The following is a 21,138-nucleotide window of genomic DNA, read 5'->3' as shown; positions in this document are numbered from 1 at the left end:
CCGGCTAGTGACCTATGCGACTCCTCGAGCTTCGGGGACCGGAGGCTTTTAAATAGATTTCTAGCTTACCTTGTCTCTGCGCTTCCTGGTCTCGTTCCGGGCGGTCTCCGGCTGCGGGGGGGAGAGGGAAAATACCTTCACTGCCGCGCTCGAGATTGCACCCGCTGTAGCAGAAGCTAGGTCCAGCCTTTCATGGTGGCTGTTGCAATGAATGCTTATGAGCAAAGGCCCAGGGAACTAGATCAATCGTCGAGTCCATGGAGCCCAGCACCTGCAAGTAATCCCAGACCTTTGGGGTGGGCAGACAATAGCCGAGCCACCCGCGCCTCCAACTTCGCCAACTTGTCTGCTGTGAGATACACTCTGCCTGTCTGGGTATCAAAGCGGGCCCCTAGATATTCCAGCAATTGAGACGAAACCAGGTGACTCTTTGCCACACTGATCACCCAACCCAGAGATTTGATTGTGTTCATCACTCACTGCAAAGAACGACAGCACTCCATCCTTGCCTGAATAAGCCAGTCCAGATATGGATGGACCAGAATCCCTTCGCATCTCAAGGCTGCGGCCACCACCACCATCGCCTTTGTGAAGGTTTAGGGAGCCGTGGCCTACTCAAAGGGCTCGAAACGGGAAGTGCTGACCAACACCTTGAATGCAGAAATTTCTGATGGTCCCCCTTTGAATGGGAATATGTAGATAAGCCTTGATAAGATCTAGAGACACCAGGAACTCTCCTTTGCAAACTGCTACAATCACCGTACACAAGGTCTCCATCCAGAAACATGGCACTCATAAGGTTAAGTTGACCTTGTGCAAATCTATTATGGGATGGAAGGTGCCCTCCTTTTTTGGTTCTACAAAATAAATGGAGCATCTTCCCCGCCCCTGCTCGCTCAGCGGAACCGGAACTATGGCCTCCAAGCTTATCTACCTTTGCAGAGTCCCCGCTATTGCCTCCCGTCTGTTTCGAGAAGAGCAGTGGAACTTCAGAAAGGCTTCTCTGAGTGGGCGCGAAACTTCTAAGGTATAATTGTCTTACAACCTCTAGAACCCACCGGTCCAAGGTAATCTTGGCCCATTCCTTGTGAAAACGGAACAATCTACCCCCCCCCCCCCTAACTCTTCCACCAAGAAATGGGTGCACCTGGCTTCAATGAGAGGCCTTACTCCCTCTGGCCTCCTGAATGGAGCTGCCGGAACCCTGAAAAGGCAGCTGAGGTCCTGATGCCTGTTTCGAGCCTGAGGTCTCAGTGGAAAAGGGTAAACAGTGGAGTGCCTCAGGGATCTATACTTGGACCGGTGCTTTTCAAAATATATATATATATATATATATATATATAAATGATCTGGAAAGGAATACGAGTGAGGTGATCAAATTTGCGGATGATACAAAATTATTCAGAGTAGTTAAATCACAAGCAGACTGTGATACATTACAGGAGGACCTTGCAAGACTGGAAGATTGGGCATCCAAATGGCAGATGAAATTTAATGTGGACAAGTGCAAGGTGTTGCATATAGGGAAAAATAACCCTTGCTATAGTTACACGATGTTAGGTTCCATATTAGGAGCTACCACCCAGGAAAAAGATCTAGGTATCATAGTGGATAATACTTTAAAATCATCGGCTCAGTGTGCTGCAGCAGTCAAAAAAGCAAACTGAATGTTAGGAATTATTAGGAAGGGAATGGTTAATAAAACAGAAAATGTCTTAATGCCTCTATATCACTCCATGGTGAGACCGCACCTTGAATACTGTGTACAATTCTGGTCGCCGCATCTCAAAAAAGATATAGTTGTGATGGAGAAGGTATAGAGAAGGGCGACCAAAATGATAAAGGAGATGGAACAGCTCCCCTATAAGGAAAGGCTGAAGAGGTTAGGGCTGTTCAGCTTGGAGAAGAGACGGCTGAGGGGGGATATGATAGAGGACTTAAAGATCATGAGAGGTCTTGAACGAGTAGATGTGACTCTGTTATTTACACTTTCAAATAATAGAAGGACTAGGGGGCATTCCATGAAGTTAGCAAGTAGCACATTGAAGACTAATCGGAGAAAATTCTTTCACTCAATGCACAATAAAGCTTTGGAATTTGTTGCCAGAGGATGTGGTTAGTGCAGTTAGTGTAGCTGGGTTCAAAAAAGGTTTGGCTAAGTTCTTGGAGGAGAAGTCCATTAATGGCTATTAATCAAGTTGACTTAGGGAATAGCCACTGCTATTAATTGCATCAGTAGCATGGGATCTTCTTAATGTTTGGATAATTGCCAGGTTCTTGTGGCCTGGTATGGCCTCTGTTGGAGACAGGATGCTGGGCTTGATGGCCCTTGGTCTGACCCAGCATGGCAATTTCTTATGTTCTCAAAGAGCGTCAGGATTCTCTCCTGGCTGCGCAGGATCAGCATCCAAGATGGCCGCCATTCCCGCAATGGGTGGGATCGGGGCCGGCCTCTACACCTCGAGGCGCGCCTGAGAGCACGAAGCAAATAGTCTTGCCGGCCGCGAGGGACCCTCCCCACCAGACAGGCACCTTGCGCAAATCCCCTCGCAGGAGAGCCGTGAACTGGGCTCCCCGCATGCACCACATCTTGAGGACTGCGGCCTGGGGACGGGGGAGGAGCAGGCCACGAATCCGCCAGTTCCACTTCAAAACTGATTCTTCCTCTCCGACCAGAGTTGGGGTTTTTTTTTTGTTTTGTTTTTTAAACCACACAGAGAAATATCGTGTCTCTGTGGAAGCTGCCTCGAGGCAATCGGCTTCTCAGGGCAGCGGGTCGGATCGCAGCAATGGGGGAAAGGATGGACCACCAACTTGCACTCTGGAGAAACTGAAACAGTAAATGTAACCTGCGAAGTTAGAAAAAATAACACTTACCCCTGCAAGGCACACACACTAAGGGGAAACTGTAAACAGCTCTGCCTGCAAGTTACAGACTGCTTGTTCCTAGCCAAGGAGATGACTATTAGATATTAGTACAAAGGCCTTTTTTTTTTTTTTTTTTTTGTAAACTCCGTTAACCTTGATCCATCAAGAAAAGAAGGAAGCAAAGAAATTAGAGAAAAGATCCCTAAATCTAGCTTTCCAGAATTCTTAGTGGGGAACTAAAGTTCAGCCACTCTCATCTGCTGGAGTCAGAAAAATACTGAAGGGTAACAGAGTGCACTAGCTTATAAGGGAGCACCCTTCGAAGTTTTCTCTGACTCCATCTGCTGGAAGGGGACATAACCCACTGTCTGCACTGATCTGGGTACGTACAGGGAATACACTTTGGCAGCCGATGCCACCCCCGTGGACTGAGAGGGCTTCCTGGTCTTGGAAACCTTCGCAGAGGATCCCCGCCTCCCTGAAGCACAAACTGTGCAGAGGGAGAAGGTAATCAGTTGGGCTGACCAGAGCCTGCAGGCCCTGCAAGCCTCCATGCACGGTTTTATCCTCCATGAGGCCGACGAGCACCACGCTACTGCTCTGCCAAGCTGCGGGAAGCGCACAATCGTGCTGACACAAGCGGAATGCGGGAAAAACAGCGGCGGCCCGAGTGCTGTGCAACCAGCATGGCACACCCTAAAAGATTTCCCCGCCGGTGGAAAAACACAACCAAAATGCAGCAGTACTCGTCCTCACCCCCCTACCAAGCCCAGCAGCTCCCGTGGGATCACCACCTCGGTACTGAACCTCAGGCCAGCTCTCTCTCTTCTTAGCTTCAATTAAAAAAAAAAATTGTCTTTTTTTTCTTTAAACTAAAAAAAAAGAATTCAAGGAACACAAAAAGGGGTACTTCCCTGCAGAGAGACAGCGGCAGACAGGAGGGGACTTCGGGAGACCCAGAGGGAGCCAGTCCCCTGGCCTAGCAAGTTCCCCAGACACAACAGCCAGAGGTATCCAACCTCCCGGTCTCCCGGCTCAACCCGAAGGATGGTCCCACCAAGGAATCTAACACTTCAGGGAGCTGCTCCCAAACTTCCCAATCTCTTTCAGTCAGAACTGCAGGTTTGCACCTCTACCATCTGCTGGAGACAGAGAAATACTGAGGGACCCGCCGGTGGCACTCATTTATGTAGCAGTGCCTCAAAGTTTTGTTCTCTGCCTCCATCTGCTGGTAGGGATGCAAAACCCACTGGTCTGGGCTGATCTGGGTATGTTGAGGAATGCAGAACTCTACGCAGTTGGCGTGGAATGGTTATTGAGGTTTCTTTTTCTAACCCAAGAACACAGACTTAGGATTGTAAGTCTTCACACAAGAAGGAAACAGAATCCAGTTCATTGGTTGGCAAGGCCAGGGGTGCAATGGGCATTACCTTAAACACCCAGGAGCCTGTCTCAGGGCGGTACTCTCTAAAGCAGGCCCCCTGCTTACGAGATACGGCTTCCAATCTACTTTCATAGGACATCTCCGATAGGCGCTCCGGGCTTTTAATCAGGCAACGAGTGGTTTTATCCATCGGCCAAACACCATCCAGCGTCACTTCAGCTCGCCTGACAGAAAAAAAGAAAAAAAAGTACCTACATATTAAAATCGCTTTATGGTGCCATACACTTAAGATGCTTGTGTAGAATTGTGTGTGTATCTTTATGCATGCATGGTCTTAAGAAAGACATTGATAGTTTGAAATGTGTTCTTACAGAAATTACAGTTGAAAAATCACTTTCTACCAAGTATTACAATTAGCCAGAGGTACACACATCCATCTGGAAGAATAGAGAAATCACCGTATTTTTCGCTCCATAAGATGCACCTGACCATAAGATGCACCTAGGATTCAGAGCTAGAAAATAAAAAAAAAATAAAAATAAAAAATGGTGTGCTAAGCCAGCTCTGCTCCCGGGCATCTGTGCATCTTATGGAGCAAATTTTTTTTTGTCTACATTTCGTTTTCAGGTCTGGGGAGGGCCATTTCTGACCACTCCCCAGATCAGAAAACTTTTAGCGTTCTCTTTGTTGGGGGGGGGGGGGGGGGAAAAACACACACCCCCCATACCAACCCTTTAAATTTAATTAACTATAACCCCCCACCCTCCTGACCCCCCCAAGACTTGCCAAAAGTCCTTGGTGGTCCAGCGGGGGGTCCAGGAGCGATCTCCTGCACATCAGCCGTCAGCTGCCATGTGACAAGGGCCGACCAATGGCACCGATAGCCCCAGTGACATAGTAAGGGCAAAGGCTATTGGCACCATTTTGAATACTGGCTGCCAACGGCCAACGTGCAGGAGATCGCTCCTGGACCCCCGCTGGACCACCAGGGACTTTTGGCAAGTCTTTGGGGGGGGGGGGGTCAGGAGGGTGGGGCGTTGTAGTTAGGTTTTTTTTTATATAATCACTTCATAAGACGCACAGACATTTTCCCCCCACTTATGGGGGAAAAAAGTGTCTTATGGAGTAAAAAATACGGTACTTACCTGATAATTTCGTTTTCCTTAGTGTAGACAGATGGACTCAGGACCAATGGGTTATGGGCTCCCCTGCTAGCAGACATCACCCTAGATATACCCCTACAGTGACCTCAGCCATTTAGTATTCTCTTCAAAAGCTATTGTGGACAAATTGTATTCAAGTTTTTCAATAATAATATCTAAGAACTTGATTGAAAACTTGATTAAAACTGGTGACCATAACTGTATTCAACCAAACATAAGCGCTGAACCCCAGCAATATTATAGATGCCCAGAATTAGGGATAGGGTGATGGCTTACCCATAACCTCTTTGGGATCGAGATTCATGTGCGATTCCTTGGCACTGTTCATGAGCAGCCATGGGTGGGATGCTGAGTCCATTTGTCTACACTACGGAAAACGAAATTATCAGGTAAGTAATTTCTCCATTTTCTAACATGTAGCAAGATGGACTCAGGACCAATGAGATGTACAAAAGCTACTCCCAAAACAGGGCGGGAAGCTGTCCGTGATCCGGTTAGGACCGCCCTCGTAAAGGTTGAGTCTTCTCGGGCTTGGACGTCCAAGCAATAGAACCTGGATAAGGAGTGCAAGGAAGACCACTTCACTGCTCGGCAGATGTCGACGGGATACAGCAACTTAACTTCTGCCCAGGATACTGCCTGGGCCCTAGTGGAATGAGCTTTAACCTGAAGGAGTAAAGGCTTCCCTTCCTTTCTTGATCCAGCGAGCTATGGTAACTCATGAAGCTGCTTCGCCTTGTTTCCTTCCATTGTGAAGAACAAACAAGTGGTCCATCTTGCTCACTGGATCTGAACATTCTAGATACCGTACTAACAGCCTACTGACATTTAAGTGGCGTAGGAGGCAGTAGTCTTCCGAGTCCTTGCGTCTCTCTAGAGACGGTAAGGAAATGGACTGGTTAAAGTGGAACTCCGAGACTACCTTTGGCAAGGAAGGGACGGTGTGAAGCTGCAACTTTCCTGGAGCCAACCGAAGGAACGGCTCCAGACATGACAGCGCCTGTAGGTCAGAGATGCTACGAGCCGAGCATATGGCAACCAAGAATACAGTCTTCAGTGTTAACAAGCATAGAGACAGAGCGTGCAGCAGCCGGAAGGAAGGCCGCATGTGTGCCCTCGCCCGCAGTACTACCCCCAGGGTTGACACCATCAGGCCGAAGACCTGGAGATAGCTCCACACCCTGGGGTGCAGCATTGTGTTTGTCAATTGACTCACTTGGCTCAATTTACTTATCCTCAAGGGAGAGAGGAAGACTTTGTCCTGCTTGGTGTCGAACCGGACTCCCAGGTACTCTAAGGAGTGGAAGGGCTTGAGGCTGTTCTAAGTCCATGTTTACGACCAGAGTTCCTGAAGCAGGGACTTGAACCTGCTGGTCACCTGGAGGCTCTCTTCCAACGACTTCGCCCGGCTCAGCCAGTCATCTAAGTAAGGGTGCTCCAGGATCCCCCCTTCTTTCCTCAGTGCAGCTGCTATGACCACCATAATTTTGGATAATGTTCTGGGGGCAGTTGCCAGGCCGAAGGGCAATGCCCGAAACTGATAATGGAGGCCCAGTACTGCAAAGCGTAGGAAACGCTTGTGGTCCTGATGGACTGGGATATGAAGGTAGGCTTCCAAGAGGCTCCAGGGATGTTAAGAACTCTCCAGGTTGCAGGGCCATGATAGAGCAAATAGTTTCCATGCCGAAGAAAATTACCTGCAAATGAAAATTGGTGCTTTTGAAAACCAGGATGGGGCGAAATGAACCCTCCTTCTTGGGTACGATGAAATTGATGGAATAATGCCCCATATTTTCCTGGGGTGTAGGTACCGGGGTTATAGCTCTCAACCTAGGGAACCTTATCAACGTGGATTCCACTGCCAGTGTTTTGTGCTGGGAGTGGCAAGATGATGATATGAACATGTCCTGAGGGATGCTGCGAAATTCTAGAGCATATCCTTCTCGTATGATGTCAAGTACCCATTTGTCAAACATGATCTTGACCCACCTCTGATAGAAGAGGGACAGTCAGCCCCCTATCTCCTCGCCCCGTGGATGGGTCAGCCAACTTCATTGGTAAGTTCAGGATGAACCTGAGCCCAAATCAGTTCCTCTTTTTGGTTGTCTGTTCCGAAAAGACTGAGATCTTCCTGAGGGCCGAGATGTCTGAAATGATGAGTTTCTGTACAGCCGGAAGCGCTGGGAGCCCCTGGCCCAACTCCACATGGGCGAGGAGCGTTGTGACCTCTTTTTCTTATCTTCCGGTAACTGAGGAACTGGAGATTCACTCCACTTACTGGCTAGCTTTTCCAATTCGCTTCCGAAAAGAAGGGATCCCTTAAAGGGCATCTTTGTGAGGTTTGCCTTAGAGGCCACATCCGCTGACCAATTTCACAGCCATAGCTGTCTTCTAGCTGAGGTACACACTAGGTCAGAGCTTGCATCCGCTAGGAAGGCCATGGTGGGCTCCATCACCTCTCTGAGATGCAGCCCTGAGCTATCTGCCTCTCTTGAGAGAACTAGACACGAATGAGCTAACAGGGCACAACAGGAAGTGATCTTTAGTATCATTGCTGTCACATCGAAGGCTTGCTTAAGGATGGACTCCAATTGCCTATCATGTGCAACCTTCAAGGCCATTCCTCCCTCTACTGGGATAGTTGTTTGCTTTGATATGGCGCAGACCAGGGCGTTCACTTTCGGGAAAAGCAGGCGTTCTTTGGCCGCTGGATCCAGAGTGTTCAAGGCCCAACCTCCTTTAAAACTGGCTTCCAGGGCATCTACTCCAGGTCAATCAATTCCTGGATGGCTTCCAGAATCGGGAAATAGCAAGAGGCTTTCCGTAGACACCAGGATGGGATTCCTCTTTGGTTCCAATATAGGGTGTGTGCTGGGAACTCCCAGAGACTCAGGGTCTGGGACACCAGGGCTGGCAATTCATCTCTGTGGAAAAAGCATAGCATGGTCCGGTATCTCCAGGCCTGGAGGGATTTCCCCATCCTCCAATGAGTTTGCATCCCCATCGGTCAGCCATGGTGTCTGGGTCCCTGTCAGGGATACCCTTGGTGAGGTGAGGCATGTCCCAAGGCATGCTGATAGGGATGGGAGGACGAGGTTTTCCCAGCTGAGGTTCAGACCAGGCAGAGGCAGCAGCTGACTGCACCTAAATGAAGTTTAAAGGCCTTGAAAGAATTCCACACAAGAAAAGGTTGCTGGGTCCATATCTAGCCCAGGAGGAACTGGGATAGAGGCCATTAAACTGTCCTCTCCCGGAGAGGACACAGTCCCAGGGTTGCTCAGATCTGGGGTGCTACCAGATAAGGTCGTGGCTGACCTGTCCTCCGACTGAGCTTGGAGAAGTTATGAGAGTCTAGCCCTCCCCATGGGCTTCCTCACAGTGCTGACACAGGAAGGATTCTAGGTCAAAGTGTGCAGCCCTAATATGACAGGCAGCACAAGGAAGTGTCGCTTGTGCTTCTTTGTTGTCAGAACCATAGTTAACTGTAGCTTGTGCGTTCAGCCAGTTAATTCCTAAGCTTGAGCGCGCACAAATTCGCAACGACACACGTAAGTATAAGCATCCAGTTGTGTGCGAATGTACGCATATGGTCATGCACGCAGTTATCAGGACTTATGAGCCCGTTAGGTGTACAATAGGGCTGGCCCTCACCACACACATCGATGGTCAATGGGGGAAATGGCACAGCACCAAACTGCACGCAAGATGGCGCTGCCACGGCCCACCATACTGAGTCTGAAGGGGGGCCTAGCCCATCGGGGGACGCTTAGGCCACAACCTGCTCAGAAACCCCCTTCCCTTGCCCTAACAGGATCAGGAACCATCGTCTGTATGGCACGGTGAGCAAGGAGACCAGAGGAAAGACTTAATGAAACCCTTCCACGTCTCTGAATCAAAGGAGTTCTTTATTTACCTGGGCTCAGAGTTTACCAGCTGAGTACAGAGATGCTTTCCGGCTGCAGGGAGAGGGGGCTTTGGCCGTCACCGCCTCGCTCAGCTTCCTGCACCCACTGCCTTTTAGCTGCTTCAGCAGCAAAGTCCATGCCAGGAACCGGCTACCAGACCAAGGCGCACCTCTGGGGGATCTCGGAAATCACCTCAGGAATTCTCAAACTGGGGAAGGGACCTTTAGGTATCACTGCAGGAGAGCAGGGCTCAATCTTTCTCCAATTTAAAAGAAGAATTTCTTCTTCTAAAGGGTACAGCGATCCCCATAGGGAAAGCACGTCCACATCTGCCAGGAGACAGAGATACTGAAGGGCTGAGGTCACTGCAGGGGGGTATTTAGGGTGACATCAGCTTTGAAATCTGAGTCTATCTCCATCTGCTAGCAGGGGAGCATATAACCCATTGGGGTCCTGAGTCCATTTGGCTACATGCTAAGAAACTCCGATTTCACAATACAGCCCTCCATGCAGATACACATAAGACCCTACATTGCTCTGTAGCCTTTCTGGAAGGAAGGGATATATAAATATGAAAATAAATATTTTACCTATTTAGGCCCTTGCCAACTGGCGGCTTCTGTGCATCATCCAGATAGACAATGACCTCCTTCCTGCGAATGTGCACAACCTCATCCAGGTTCATGTTAGTCAGGTTCACGTCACCTTCAAAAAAGATGGACCCATAGCCTGAAAAACAAAAGTATAAAAATAAGTAATACAGAAATGCAAGCTACGTCTTCAATAGCTTTTATTTTTATTTCAACATTAAGGCCTATCCCACAGGCTCGAAACAAAGTACAATTCTAGGAACAGAAGGATGTTTTGTATGCCATGAAAACTGCAATGCTACAAGAATCTACTATCCATAAGAACATGCTATACTAGGTCAGACCAAGGGTCCATCAAGCCCAGCATCCTGTTTCCAACAGAGGCCAAACCAGGCCACAAAAACTTGGCAATTACCCAAACACCAAGAAGATCCCATGGTACTGAAGCAATTAATAGCAGTGGCCATTCCCTAAGTAAACTTGATTAATAGCTGTTAATGGACTTCTCTTCCAAGAACTTATCCAAACCTTTTTTGAACCCAGCTACACTAACTGCACTAACCACATCCTCTGGCAACAAATTCCAGAGCTTAATAGTGCATTGAGTGAAAAAGAACTTTCTCCGATTAGTCTTAAATGTGCTATCTGCTAACTTCATGGACTGCTCCCTAGTCCTTCTATTATCCGAAAGAGTAAATAACAGATACACATTTACCCAATCAAGACCTCTCATGATCTTAGACCTCTATCATATCACCCCCTTCAGCCATCCCTTCGCCAAGCTGAACAATCCTAACCTCTTCAGCCTTTCCTCATAGGGGAGCTGTTCTATCCCCTTTATCATTTTGGTTGCCCTTCTCTGTACCTTCTCCATCGCAATTATATCTTTATTATGATGCGGTGACCAGAATTGTACACAGTATTCAAGGTGCGGTCTCACCATGGAGCGATATAGAGGCATTATGACATTTTCTGTTTTATTCACCATTCCCTTCCTAATAATTCCTAACACTGTTTGCTTTTTTGACTGCCGCAGCACACTGAGCTGACGATTTCAATGTGTTATCCACTATGACCCCTAGATCTCTTTCTTGGGTAGTAGCACCTAATATGGAACCTAACATTGTGTAACTACAACATGGGTTATTTTTCCCTATATGTATCACATTGCATGTATCCACATTAAATTTCATCTGCCATTTTGATGCCCAATTTTCCAGTCTCACAAGGTCCTCCTGCAATTTATCACAATCTGCTTGTGATTTAACTACTCTGAATAATTTTGTATCATCTGCAAATTTGATTATCTCACTCGTATTTCTTTCCAGATCATTTATAAATATATTGAAAAGTAAGGGTCCCAACACAGATCCCTGAGGCACTCCATTGCCCACCCCCCTCCACTGAGAAAATTGACCATTTAATCCTACTCTGTTTCCTGTCTTTTAGCCCAGCAGCAGAACAAGCAGTCTTTCAGAGAACTTCCAAGGGTGGGCCTCTGGACTGATCTGTGGTATTACAGGAACGAAAATTAGCAGGTAAGAACCAATTTTCCTTTCCTGAACATACCCAGATCAGTCCAGACAAGTGGGATATACCAAAGCCCTCCTATACCGGGTGGGAACCCGAAAGACCCGCTCTCAGCACACTCACCAAAAGGAGTCGCCTCCGGGGCGCGCACATCCAAACGGCAATGCCTAGTGAAAGTGTGAAGCAAGGACCAAACTTCGGTCCTAGATTTCTCCTGAGGAGACACCAGTTGACACTCAGCCCACAACACTGCCTGGCTGCGAGTGGAATGAGCTTTAAGCCCCACCTGGCACTGCGCGGCCCTGAGAAACATAGGCCGAGCACATAGTCCCTTTCAACCAGTGAGCCCAGGAAGCTTTAGATGCACTCTCTCCCTTTTTTGGTCCCCCGAATAGCACAAAAGTTGATCAGATCGACAAAAGGAGTTGGTGACCTTCAAATAACGCAACAGAGTGTGTCGCACATCCAAAAGATGGAGAGCCCGTCCCATAAAACAATCACAGGACCAGTCCGGACATCCCAGCAACTCCACAGTCTGGTTCACATGAAAGGCCGAAACGCCTTTAGGGAGAAAGGAAGGCACTGTACGCAAGGAAACCGCATCAGATTATATCCGCAGAAAAAGATCACGGCAGGAAAGAGCCTGCAACTCCGAGATCAGTCTAGCCAAACAAATGGCTACCAAAAAGACCATCTTCAAGGTGAGAGTCTTCAAGGATGCTTCAGCCAAAGGTTCAAAGGGATCCTCCCAGAGAACCCGCAACACTAATTTAAGATTCCATTCCAGACACACCTTCCGAAGAGGGGGACGCAGATGCTTAACACCCTTAGAAAGCACAAGTCAGCTTTCTCCCTAATGTCCTAGCTTTTTCCCTCAATGTGTAGTGGATTGCATTTCAGTGGCATTTGGTATGCTGTTATTGGTAACTTTCATATTCATAAAAGACATATAATTGTACATGTATTTGTTTTTTACCTAATAATGTCTGTATGCACAGTTGCTATGGTTCTGTGGATGTTAATACTGTTTAATAAACTTTACATTCAAAAAAAAAAAAAAGAAAGCACAAGTCAGGATGAGAAGCCAAACACCTGCCCTGTAAAGTCCCTCGGAAGCAACCCAGAGCGGAGACCTGGACCCTAAGCGAGCTAAAGGCCAATCCTTTCAACAAGCCCTGTTGCAAAAAAGCCAAAAAGTGCGGGACGAAAACCAATAGCAGGTCCAAATCCTGTTGACAACACCAGGAGTCAAAAACTTTCCACACTCTGTAATAGGCCAGGGACGTAGCTGGCCGCAGAGCCTGAAGGAGGGTAGCAATAACTGTTTCCAAATACCCCTTCAGATGCAACTGCCACCTCTCAAAAGCCAGGCCGCAAGACAGAAGCGATCTGCCTGATCCGATAATATGGGTCCTTGTCGCAGAAGGCCCCGCAAGTGAGCCAGACGCAGCGGTTCACCCACTGCCAGATATACAAACCACTGAACCCGAATAACCTCTATCCGCCTGAGCACCCGCGCTATGAGGGGCCACAAAGGGAAAACATATTGAAGGATCCCGGCACACAAGAGCATCGAGACCCACCGCTCCACTCTCCCTCCAGTTACTGAAGAATCTCTGTCTTGGCACTGGATCTTGTTGTCATGAGGTCCAGCTGAGGAGTCCCCCAGTGGGCACAAATAAGATTCCAGGCTTCTGCGGACAGTTCCCACTCCCCCGGATCCAACTGCCGCCGGCTGAGATAATCTGCTTGGACATAATCCACTCCTGCGACGTGTGAGGCAGCCAGACCTTCGAGATGGAGTTCTGCCCATCCGAACAAGAGCTGAGTCTCCCGGGCCATGGCATGACTCTTGGCAGTTGATGTATGCCACAGTCGTCTAGTTGTCTGAAAACACTCTTACCATTCGATTGCAGACCAAGGGCAGAAACACTTGAAGAGCCTTGCGGACCACCCGTGTCTCCAGCCGACTGATGGACCACGACCGTTCCAATACCGACCAGACGCCCTGAGCTGACCTGCCCAGGCACCCTGCCCCCAGCCCCAAAGACTGGCATCTGTGGTCACAACCACCCAATCTGGAACTTCGGGGGCATTCCTTTTTCCAGGTTGCTCCTTGTCATCCAGCACCCCAGACTGGACCTGGCCACTGGTGACAGAGGTAGTAACAGGAAATACTGTTTCAATAGGGGGCTCCAGCGAGCCAACAATGCCTTCTGCAGGGGGCGCATATGAGCGAACACCCAAGGCACCAGCTCCAACGTCGACGTCATCGATCCCAGGACCTGTAGAAAGTCCCAGATCTTGGGAACAGGAAGGTAAAAGCAGGCAATCTGAGTTTGGATCTTGACCACCCTGTCTGCAGTGAGGAACACTCTTCCCCGAGTGTCGAAATGAGCGCCCAAGTACTCCAGGACCTGAGAAGGAACCAAGTGACTCTTCGACCGATTGATGATGCATCCCAGAGACTCTAGAAGAGAACACACCCGGAGGTACCGCCCGGACACACTCTTCCTGGGACTTTGCTCTAATGAGTCAATCGTCCAGATAGGGATGCACCAGAATCCTGAGCTTCCTCCATGAGGCCGCGACGACCATCACTTTTGTGACGGTATGAGGAGCGGTGGCCAGGCCAAATGGAAGGGCCCGAAACTGAAAATGCTGTCCCAGCACCTTGAAACTGAAAAACCGCTGGTGGTCCTGACAAATGGGAATATGCAGAGAGACCTCTATGAGGTCCAGAGAAGCCAAGAACTCCTTTCTGGACCGCTATCATGGTGCGCAACATCTCCATCCGAAAATGTGGTACCTTTAACTCCAATTGGCCTTCTGAGGTCCAAGATGGGTCGAAAAGTGCCCTCCTTTTTTGGAATCACGAAATAAATGGAGTACCTTCCTTGGCCTTGCTCCGAGACCGGAACCAGGATTACTGCTTCCAGATCTAACCACCTTTGGAGGGTTCCCCTGATGGCCGCTCTCTTGCTTTGGGAAAGACAACGCGACCTGACAGGGCAAGAAAACTAAGGCGTAGCCTTCCCTAACGACCTCTAGCACCCACTGGTCGGAGATTATCTTGGTCTACTCCTCGTAGAACCGGGATAGTATGCCCCCGAGCGTCACATCCGAGGAGTGGACCTGCCTGACTTCACTGCGAAGACTTGAATCCGCCTGCTCCCTGGACAGACCTTTCCAGGACTGCTGCCTCCCTGAGTGCTGCCGTGATGTTGCCGATCCAGCCGACCTGCTAGAACAAAAATGCCTCGCCTCTCGAAAAAGAGGACGAGAGGAAAGGGCTTCCGTGCCGCCTTCTTATCCTCCGGCAGTCTGTTGCCCCTCGTCTCCCCCAGCGACTTCATGGGATGATTGAGGTCCTCCCTGAACAGAAGCTTGCCCTCAAAGGGAAGGTTACACAGCTGCGCCTTAGACGAGAGATCTGCCGACCAATTGTGCAGCCACAAGATCTGCCTCGCCGCTACTACCAACACCATGCTACGTGCCGTAGTCCGCACAAGGTCATAAAAAGGCATCAGCCATATACATAACCCCAGCCTCGAGGCGGGCCGCCTGGAGTGGAGACAGTGTCCCTGCAGAAGACTGTTCCTGAGGCTTCTGGATCCAAACAGGTACGCTGCATCAGACTGGCACAGATCGCCGCTCGCAGCCCCAGAGAGGACACCTCAAAGACCTGTTTAAGCTGTACTTCCATCTTCCGATCCTGCACGTCCTTCAGTACAGCCGCCCCGGTGACCGGAATTGTGGTTTTCTTATTGACTGCTGACACGGCGGAATCCACCTTCAGGATCCTGAGGGATTCCAAATGATCCTGCAGCAAAGGATAAAGCTTTGCCACTGCTCTCCCCACTTTCAAACCAGAGTCTGGGGAGTCCCACTCCTGGATCTTTTTAGAAATGGGGAAGGTGCTAGGGGGTTTCCGCAGCCCGTCCAACACCAGATTAACTCCCTTGTTATCCGATTCCTCCAGGGAAAGCTGGGGATAAGGGGTCTCAACTCCACCTATGTTCTTGCCTATCCCTGTTTGATGTCACCCTTATTCGATGCATCCATTGTTCGATGCATCCATTATTTAGATGTAATATACATTTTGCTAACATTGTTCCCACCTATCCCTGTTTGATGTCACACCCTTATTTGTTGTATCCATTGTTCGATATATCCATTGTTCGATGTAATCCGATGTGATATGTCTATTCATGAATGTTGGTATAGAAAAGTTTCTAAATAATGTTTAAAATCATGAGAGGTCTAGAACGGGTAGATGTGAATCGGTTATTTACTCTTTTGGATAATGGAAAGACTAGGGGGCACTCCATGAAGTTAGCATGTGGCACATTTAAAACTAATCGGAGAAAGTTCTTTTTCACTCAATGCACAATTAAACTCTGGAATTAGTTGCCAGAGGATGTGGTTAGTGCAGTTAGTATAGCTGTGTTTAAAAAAGGATTGGATAAGTTCTTGGAGGAGAAGTCCATTACCTGCTATTAAGTTCACTTATAGAATAGCCGCTGCCATTAAAAAAGGTTACTTGGAATAGACTTAGTTTTTGGGTACTTGCCAGGTTCTTATGCCTGGATTGGCCACTGTTGGAAACGGGATGCTGGGCTTGATGGACCCTTGGTCTGACCCAGTATGGCATGTTCTTATGTTCTTATTAGTATCCTTTGAAGATACCTCCCTCTGAACCATACGCTGCTAAGCGACTTTCGGTTTTCCCCTTTCCGAAAGGCATTAGCATGGAATTTTTTATAATACTTTAGCAACATACTATATTGTTCAGATAGGGAAAAATGGGAAGACTATAGGGGGCTGAGTGTGAGCCAGCAATACCTATAAATCACTGTCTGGTGTCACAAGCAGGGCAAACAGTGATCGTTACTTTCCCTTTTTACTCACTAGTAATTGAGACTAAATAGCCCATTTCAGGTTTAGAACTTTAAGAGTAACCACATGCACACAACACAGCCAATTCAGCTATGCTTCCTGGTTTTTTTGTTTGTTTATTTTTAGCAGTTTACTAATGCTTTAGATGAGAGCTTCTCAATCTTTTTCATATCGGGGCACACAAGTTTGCTTGATGCTTGTGGTGCACCAAACCAAATTTTACAATGTTACATATATTCATACCCATTGGTTGCTGGTCATGTGACTGAAAATGCCAGGAAATGAACTTAACTAAATTGAACAGCACCACCTTCCCTCCACAAGGACCAACCCCAACAGCACACTCTCTCTCTCTCTCTCTCTGAACCAAATTCCCCCCAAGATCCAATCTCCTTCTCCCCAGTGCCAAGTGTCCCCTTTAAGGATTGGTTTTCTTGTGAGCAAAGATTTTTGGTTACATTGCCCTGTGAGCATTAATTTCTTTTATACAAAAAGCCTATCACTTTTTTGCTCACAGCAACTGAATCCTTATAGGGAACATTGGCCAAGTCCATTCCTTGCTTAAAATAATTGCCTAATATTTGACAGCAGGGAAAATAAAAGGTGTATGAGAAAATCTTTTCAGCGGCAACACTGAAGACTGCTTTCTGCATGCAGGTGAAATTAAAGAACAAAACCTTTGTTAAAAGAGAAATGAAGGGATGACCATAATGCTGCGCCACTGATGAAAAGAACCATCATTTTCACATCAAGAATTAAAGTTACACAACAAAGACCCTCACCAAAACAAAACACAAATGCCATAAAGTACAACTAAAAATGTGGCAACAAAAACTAAACTGGAAACCACAAGCCCGACTGTATTATGCAGTGCAACAATGGAAAAATAATCATTCCTCACAAAACATCAGGCAATAAAAACAAAACACACACTCATAGCAGAGTTTCTTACCTGTAACAGGTGTTCTCACAGGACAGCAGGATGTTAGTCCTCACATATGGGTGACATCATCAAGATGGAGCCCAATCACGGAACACTTTTGTCAAAGTTTCCAGAACTTTGACTGACACCGACTGGACATGCCCAGCATGGCACTAACCCTGCAGCCAGCAGGGGTCCCCCTTCAGTCTTGTCTTATAGTAAAAAATACATGTGAAAAATAAAACGTAAACGAACCCAACTCCGCGGGGTGGTGGGCGGGTTTCGTGAGGACTAACATCCTGCTGTCCTGTGAGAACACCTGTTACAGGTAAGTAAATCTGCTTTCTCACAGGACAAGCAGGATGGCAGTCCTCACATATGGGTGAGTACCGAGCTGAGGATGCCCGAGCAATGCACCAAATGTACCCAAAGACGTGCAACAGGCACAACAACTGGGGTGGAATTTGGTAGAGGGCATCCTGAACCCCACCGGGTTGGCGGAAGGATGTTGGTACCTCAGTTCGCAAATAAGTTGCGTAGCACAGACTGGCCGAAGATGGAATCTTGTCTGCCAGCCTTGTCTAAACAATAATGGGCTGCGAAGGTGAGTGAAGAGAGCTCCACGTAGCAGCCTTGCAGAAGTTAGCAAGCGGCACAGAGCATAGGTGTGCTATTGATGTTGCCATGGCCCTGACAGAGTGTGCTTTAACACAGTCTTGAAGCAGAATGCCTGCCTGTTGGTAACAAAAGGAAATACAGTCCTGCTAACCAAGAGGAGAGAGTCTGCTTACCCATAAGGTTTACCCAATTTGATGGAATTGAAGGAAACAAACAATTGAGTGCATTTCCTGTGGGCAGTTGTACGGTCTAGATAAAATGCTAGAGAACGTTTACAGTCAAGGGTATGCAGAGCCCGTTCTCCTGGGTTTGAGTGGGATCTGGGAAAGAAGGTAGGCAGTATAATGGATTGATTGATATGAAACTCAGATACTACCTTAGGCAAAAACTTAGGGTGAGTGCGGCGTACTACCTTATCATGCAGAAGAGTTTAGTGTAAGGCGGGTAGGTGACTAAGGTCACTAACTCTGCGAGCAGAAGTGAGTGCCGAAAGAAAAATCACCTTCCAGGTGAGATGGCGGAGATCACAGGATTGGAGAGGCTCAAATGGCAGTTTCATGAGCCACCCCAAAACCAAGTTGAAGTCGCAGGAAGGGGCCGGAGGGCACAGTGGAGGTTTAAGGTGGAGCAAGCCCTTCAAAAAGCGTGTTATGAGGGGTTGTACTGAAATAGGTACATCCCCGACACCTTTATGGAAGGCGGCTACTGCACTGATATGTACCCTGATAGAAGAAGTTTAGAGACCTGACTTTGACAGGTGCCAGAGATAGTCCAGAAACTTCGGTGTGGAACAAGTGAAGGGATCTATGGACATGGAAGTACACCATACCGCAAAGCCTTGTGGAAGGCTTTCATGAAGCTACTAGGACACGGGAAACCGGCTCTGAAAGGTTAAGAGGTTGAAGGATTAACCTTTCAACATCCAGGCAGTCAGGGAGAGGGCCTTGAGGTTGGGGTGACTGAGGCAGCCGTTGTTCTGAGTGATCAGAAGCGGGTCCGTCCCCAGAGGAATGTGCCGGTGTACTAATAGGTCGTGGAGAATTGGAAACCAGACCTGGTATGGCCAATTAGGGGCTATGAGAATCATTAGTCCCTTGTCCCTTCGCAACTTCACAAGAGTCTTTGAAATGAGTGGAAGTAGAGGGTATGCATAAAGGAGACCGCTGGCCCACAAGAGGGAGAAAGCATCTCTTGGCTGAAGGTGTTGACTGCGAGTGAGAGCGCAGAAGTTCCCTACTTTGCGGTTGTGAATTGACGCAAAGAGGTCCATGTGAGGATAACCCCAACGTTGGAATATTGAGTCCACTACAGTGGGGTTGAGGGACCACTCGTGTGGTTGAAAAGTGCGACTCAGCTTGTCTACCAACACATTGTCCACTCCCAGCAATTAGGTGGCCCTGAGGTACATCAAGTGGGAAAGGGCGTCCGCCCTTATCTGTGCAGCTACCTGACACAGGAGGTAGGAGCCCATTCCCCCTTGCTTGTTGATGTACCACATAACCACCTGGTTGTCTGTTTGAATCAGGATGACCTTGTTGGAAAAGTGATCCTGAAAAGTCCTGAGAGCATATCTGATTGCACGAAGCTCCAGGAAATTGATTTGGTGTTTGGCTTCCTCTGGAGACCAAATGCCCTGAGTTTGCAGGTTTGCGACATGTGCACCCCAGCCGAGGTTGGAGGCATCTGTTGTCAAGGTTATTTGAGGGCCTGGAGCCTGAAATGGAAGGCCTTGAAGCAGATTGGATTGGTTTATCCACCAAGCCAGCGATAAGTGGAGCTGGTTGGTGATGTGGACAATGGTGGACATTGGCTGAGAAGACTGAATCCACTGCGATTTTAGAGTCTACTGCATTACTCTCATGGCCAGGCGGGCCATGGGAGTGACATGCACCGAGGAGGCCATATGACCCAGTAAGACCAGAAAATGACGTGCAGTTGAGTATTGTCGAGACTGCAGTTGATGGGCCAGAGAAGAGAGAGTGAAAGCTCGATCCTGAGGTAGGAAGGCTTTCGCTTTTAGAGTGTGCAAGTTGGCCCCTATGAACGATAGGGTTTGAGAGGAAACTAGCCTGGATTTTGGATAGTTTATGAGAAACCCTAGGGAGATCAGGGTATGGAATGTGAAATTCAGAGACATCAGTGCAGCTTGCTGAGTAGGAGTTCTGATCAACCAATCGTCGAGATAGGGGTAGACATGGACACTGACTCCTGAGAAAGGCAGCTACCACTACGAGGCACTTGGTGAAGACTCATGGGGCAGATGCTAGGCCGAATGGTAACACTTGATATTGGAAGTGTTTTGGGCCTACTAGGAACCACAGGCATCTGCGATGTGACGGAGTAATTGAAATGTGTGTAGGTGTCCTGGAGGTCTAGAGAGCAGAGCCAGTCTTCCCTTTGGAGAAGGGGAAGAAGAGAACCCAAGGTCACCATCTTGAACTTTTCTCTTTGTAGGTATTTAAGATGCAAAGATCCAGTATTGGGCGAACACCACCTGACTTTTTTGGTATCAGGAAATACCGGGAATAGAACACCTGCCCATGTTGGGAGAGGGGCACTGGCTCTATTGCTCGGGACTGGAGGAGGAGGGATGTTCTCCACGTCAGCAGAGGTGGGGAATCCGGTGGAACAGAGAGAAAGTTGAGGTGGTAACCTTGGGTTATTACAGCCAGTACCCACTGATCTGTGGTGACTGTATGCAATGGTTTGGAGAAGTGGCACGACCGGCCTCCGATGGGAATGGTCGGAAGCGGATGCTGGGTACTGCTCTCTAGGAAGGAGTCAAAAGCTAGATGCTGGACCTGGCTGGGGGGCTGACTGACTTCTGTACTCAAGGTTGCTTGGATTGGCCTTTTTGGTAAGGCTTAGAAGCTCGAGCCCTGGATGCCGGGGGATAGAATCTCCTTTGCCGATAGAATTGTCTCTTGGAGTCTCTCCTAAAAGATCTTTTGGAAGAGGACGAGAGATCAGAAGGCAGTAAGGAGAGCTGGCGCAGAGTCTCCTGGAGGTCCTTGAGCTGCGCCACTGCTTCTTGAATCTTTTCTCCGAAAAGATTATCCCCAGCACAGGGCAAGTCAGCTAACCTGTCCTGAACGTCTGGTCTGAGGTCTGAAGACTTTAGCCAGGCCCATCTTCTCACACTAATTCCTGCCACCGAAACTCTGAAGATGGTATCGAAGATGTCTTATGCTGACTGTACTTCTTTTTGCCAGCATCTAGACCCTTTTGTGCTAGGGCATGAAGTTGGTCCTGGAATTGC

General features: G+C 48.3%; 1 protein-coding gene across 5 annotated transcripts in view; it reads right to left on the bottom strand.

The window, feature by feature from the left end:
• The window catches only part of NUP98 (nucleoporin 98), a 435,464-nt gene that overhangs the window by 96,261 nt on the left and 318,065 nt on the right, over positions 1 to 21,138 (bottom strand). For all 5 annotated transcript variants that reach the window (XM_029601961.1, XM_029601960.1, XM_029601962.1 and 2 more), the window contains 2 exons: positions 9,911 to 10,049; positions 4,299 to 4,476 (listed from right to left, as the gene is read on the bottom strand). In XM_029601961.1, coding sequence (XP_029457821.1) covers positions 4,299 to 4,476; positions 9,911 to 10,049 — 317 coding nt within the window. The remainder of the gene's footprint in view (positions 1 to 4,298; positions 4,477 to 9,910; positions 10,050 to 21,138) is intronic.

The sequence above is a fragment of the Rhinatrema bivittatum genome, chromosome 5, assembly GCF_901001135.1.
Source record: "Rhinatrema bivittatum chromosome 5, aRhiBiv1.1, whole genome shotgun sequence".
Lineage (NCBI taxonomy): Eukaryota > Metazoa > Chordata > Amphibia > Gymnophiona > Rhinatrematidae > Rhinatrema > Rhinatrema bivittatum.
Note: the sequence above shows the minus strand (reverse complement) of the source record. Positions and strands in the feature narration are given on the sequence as shown.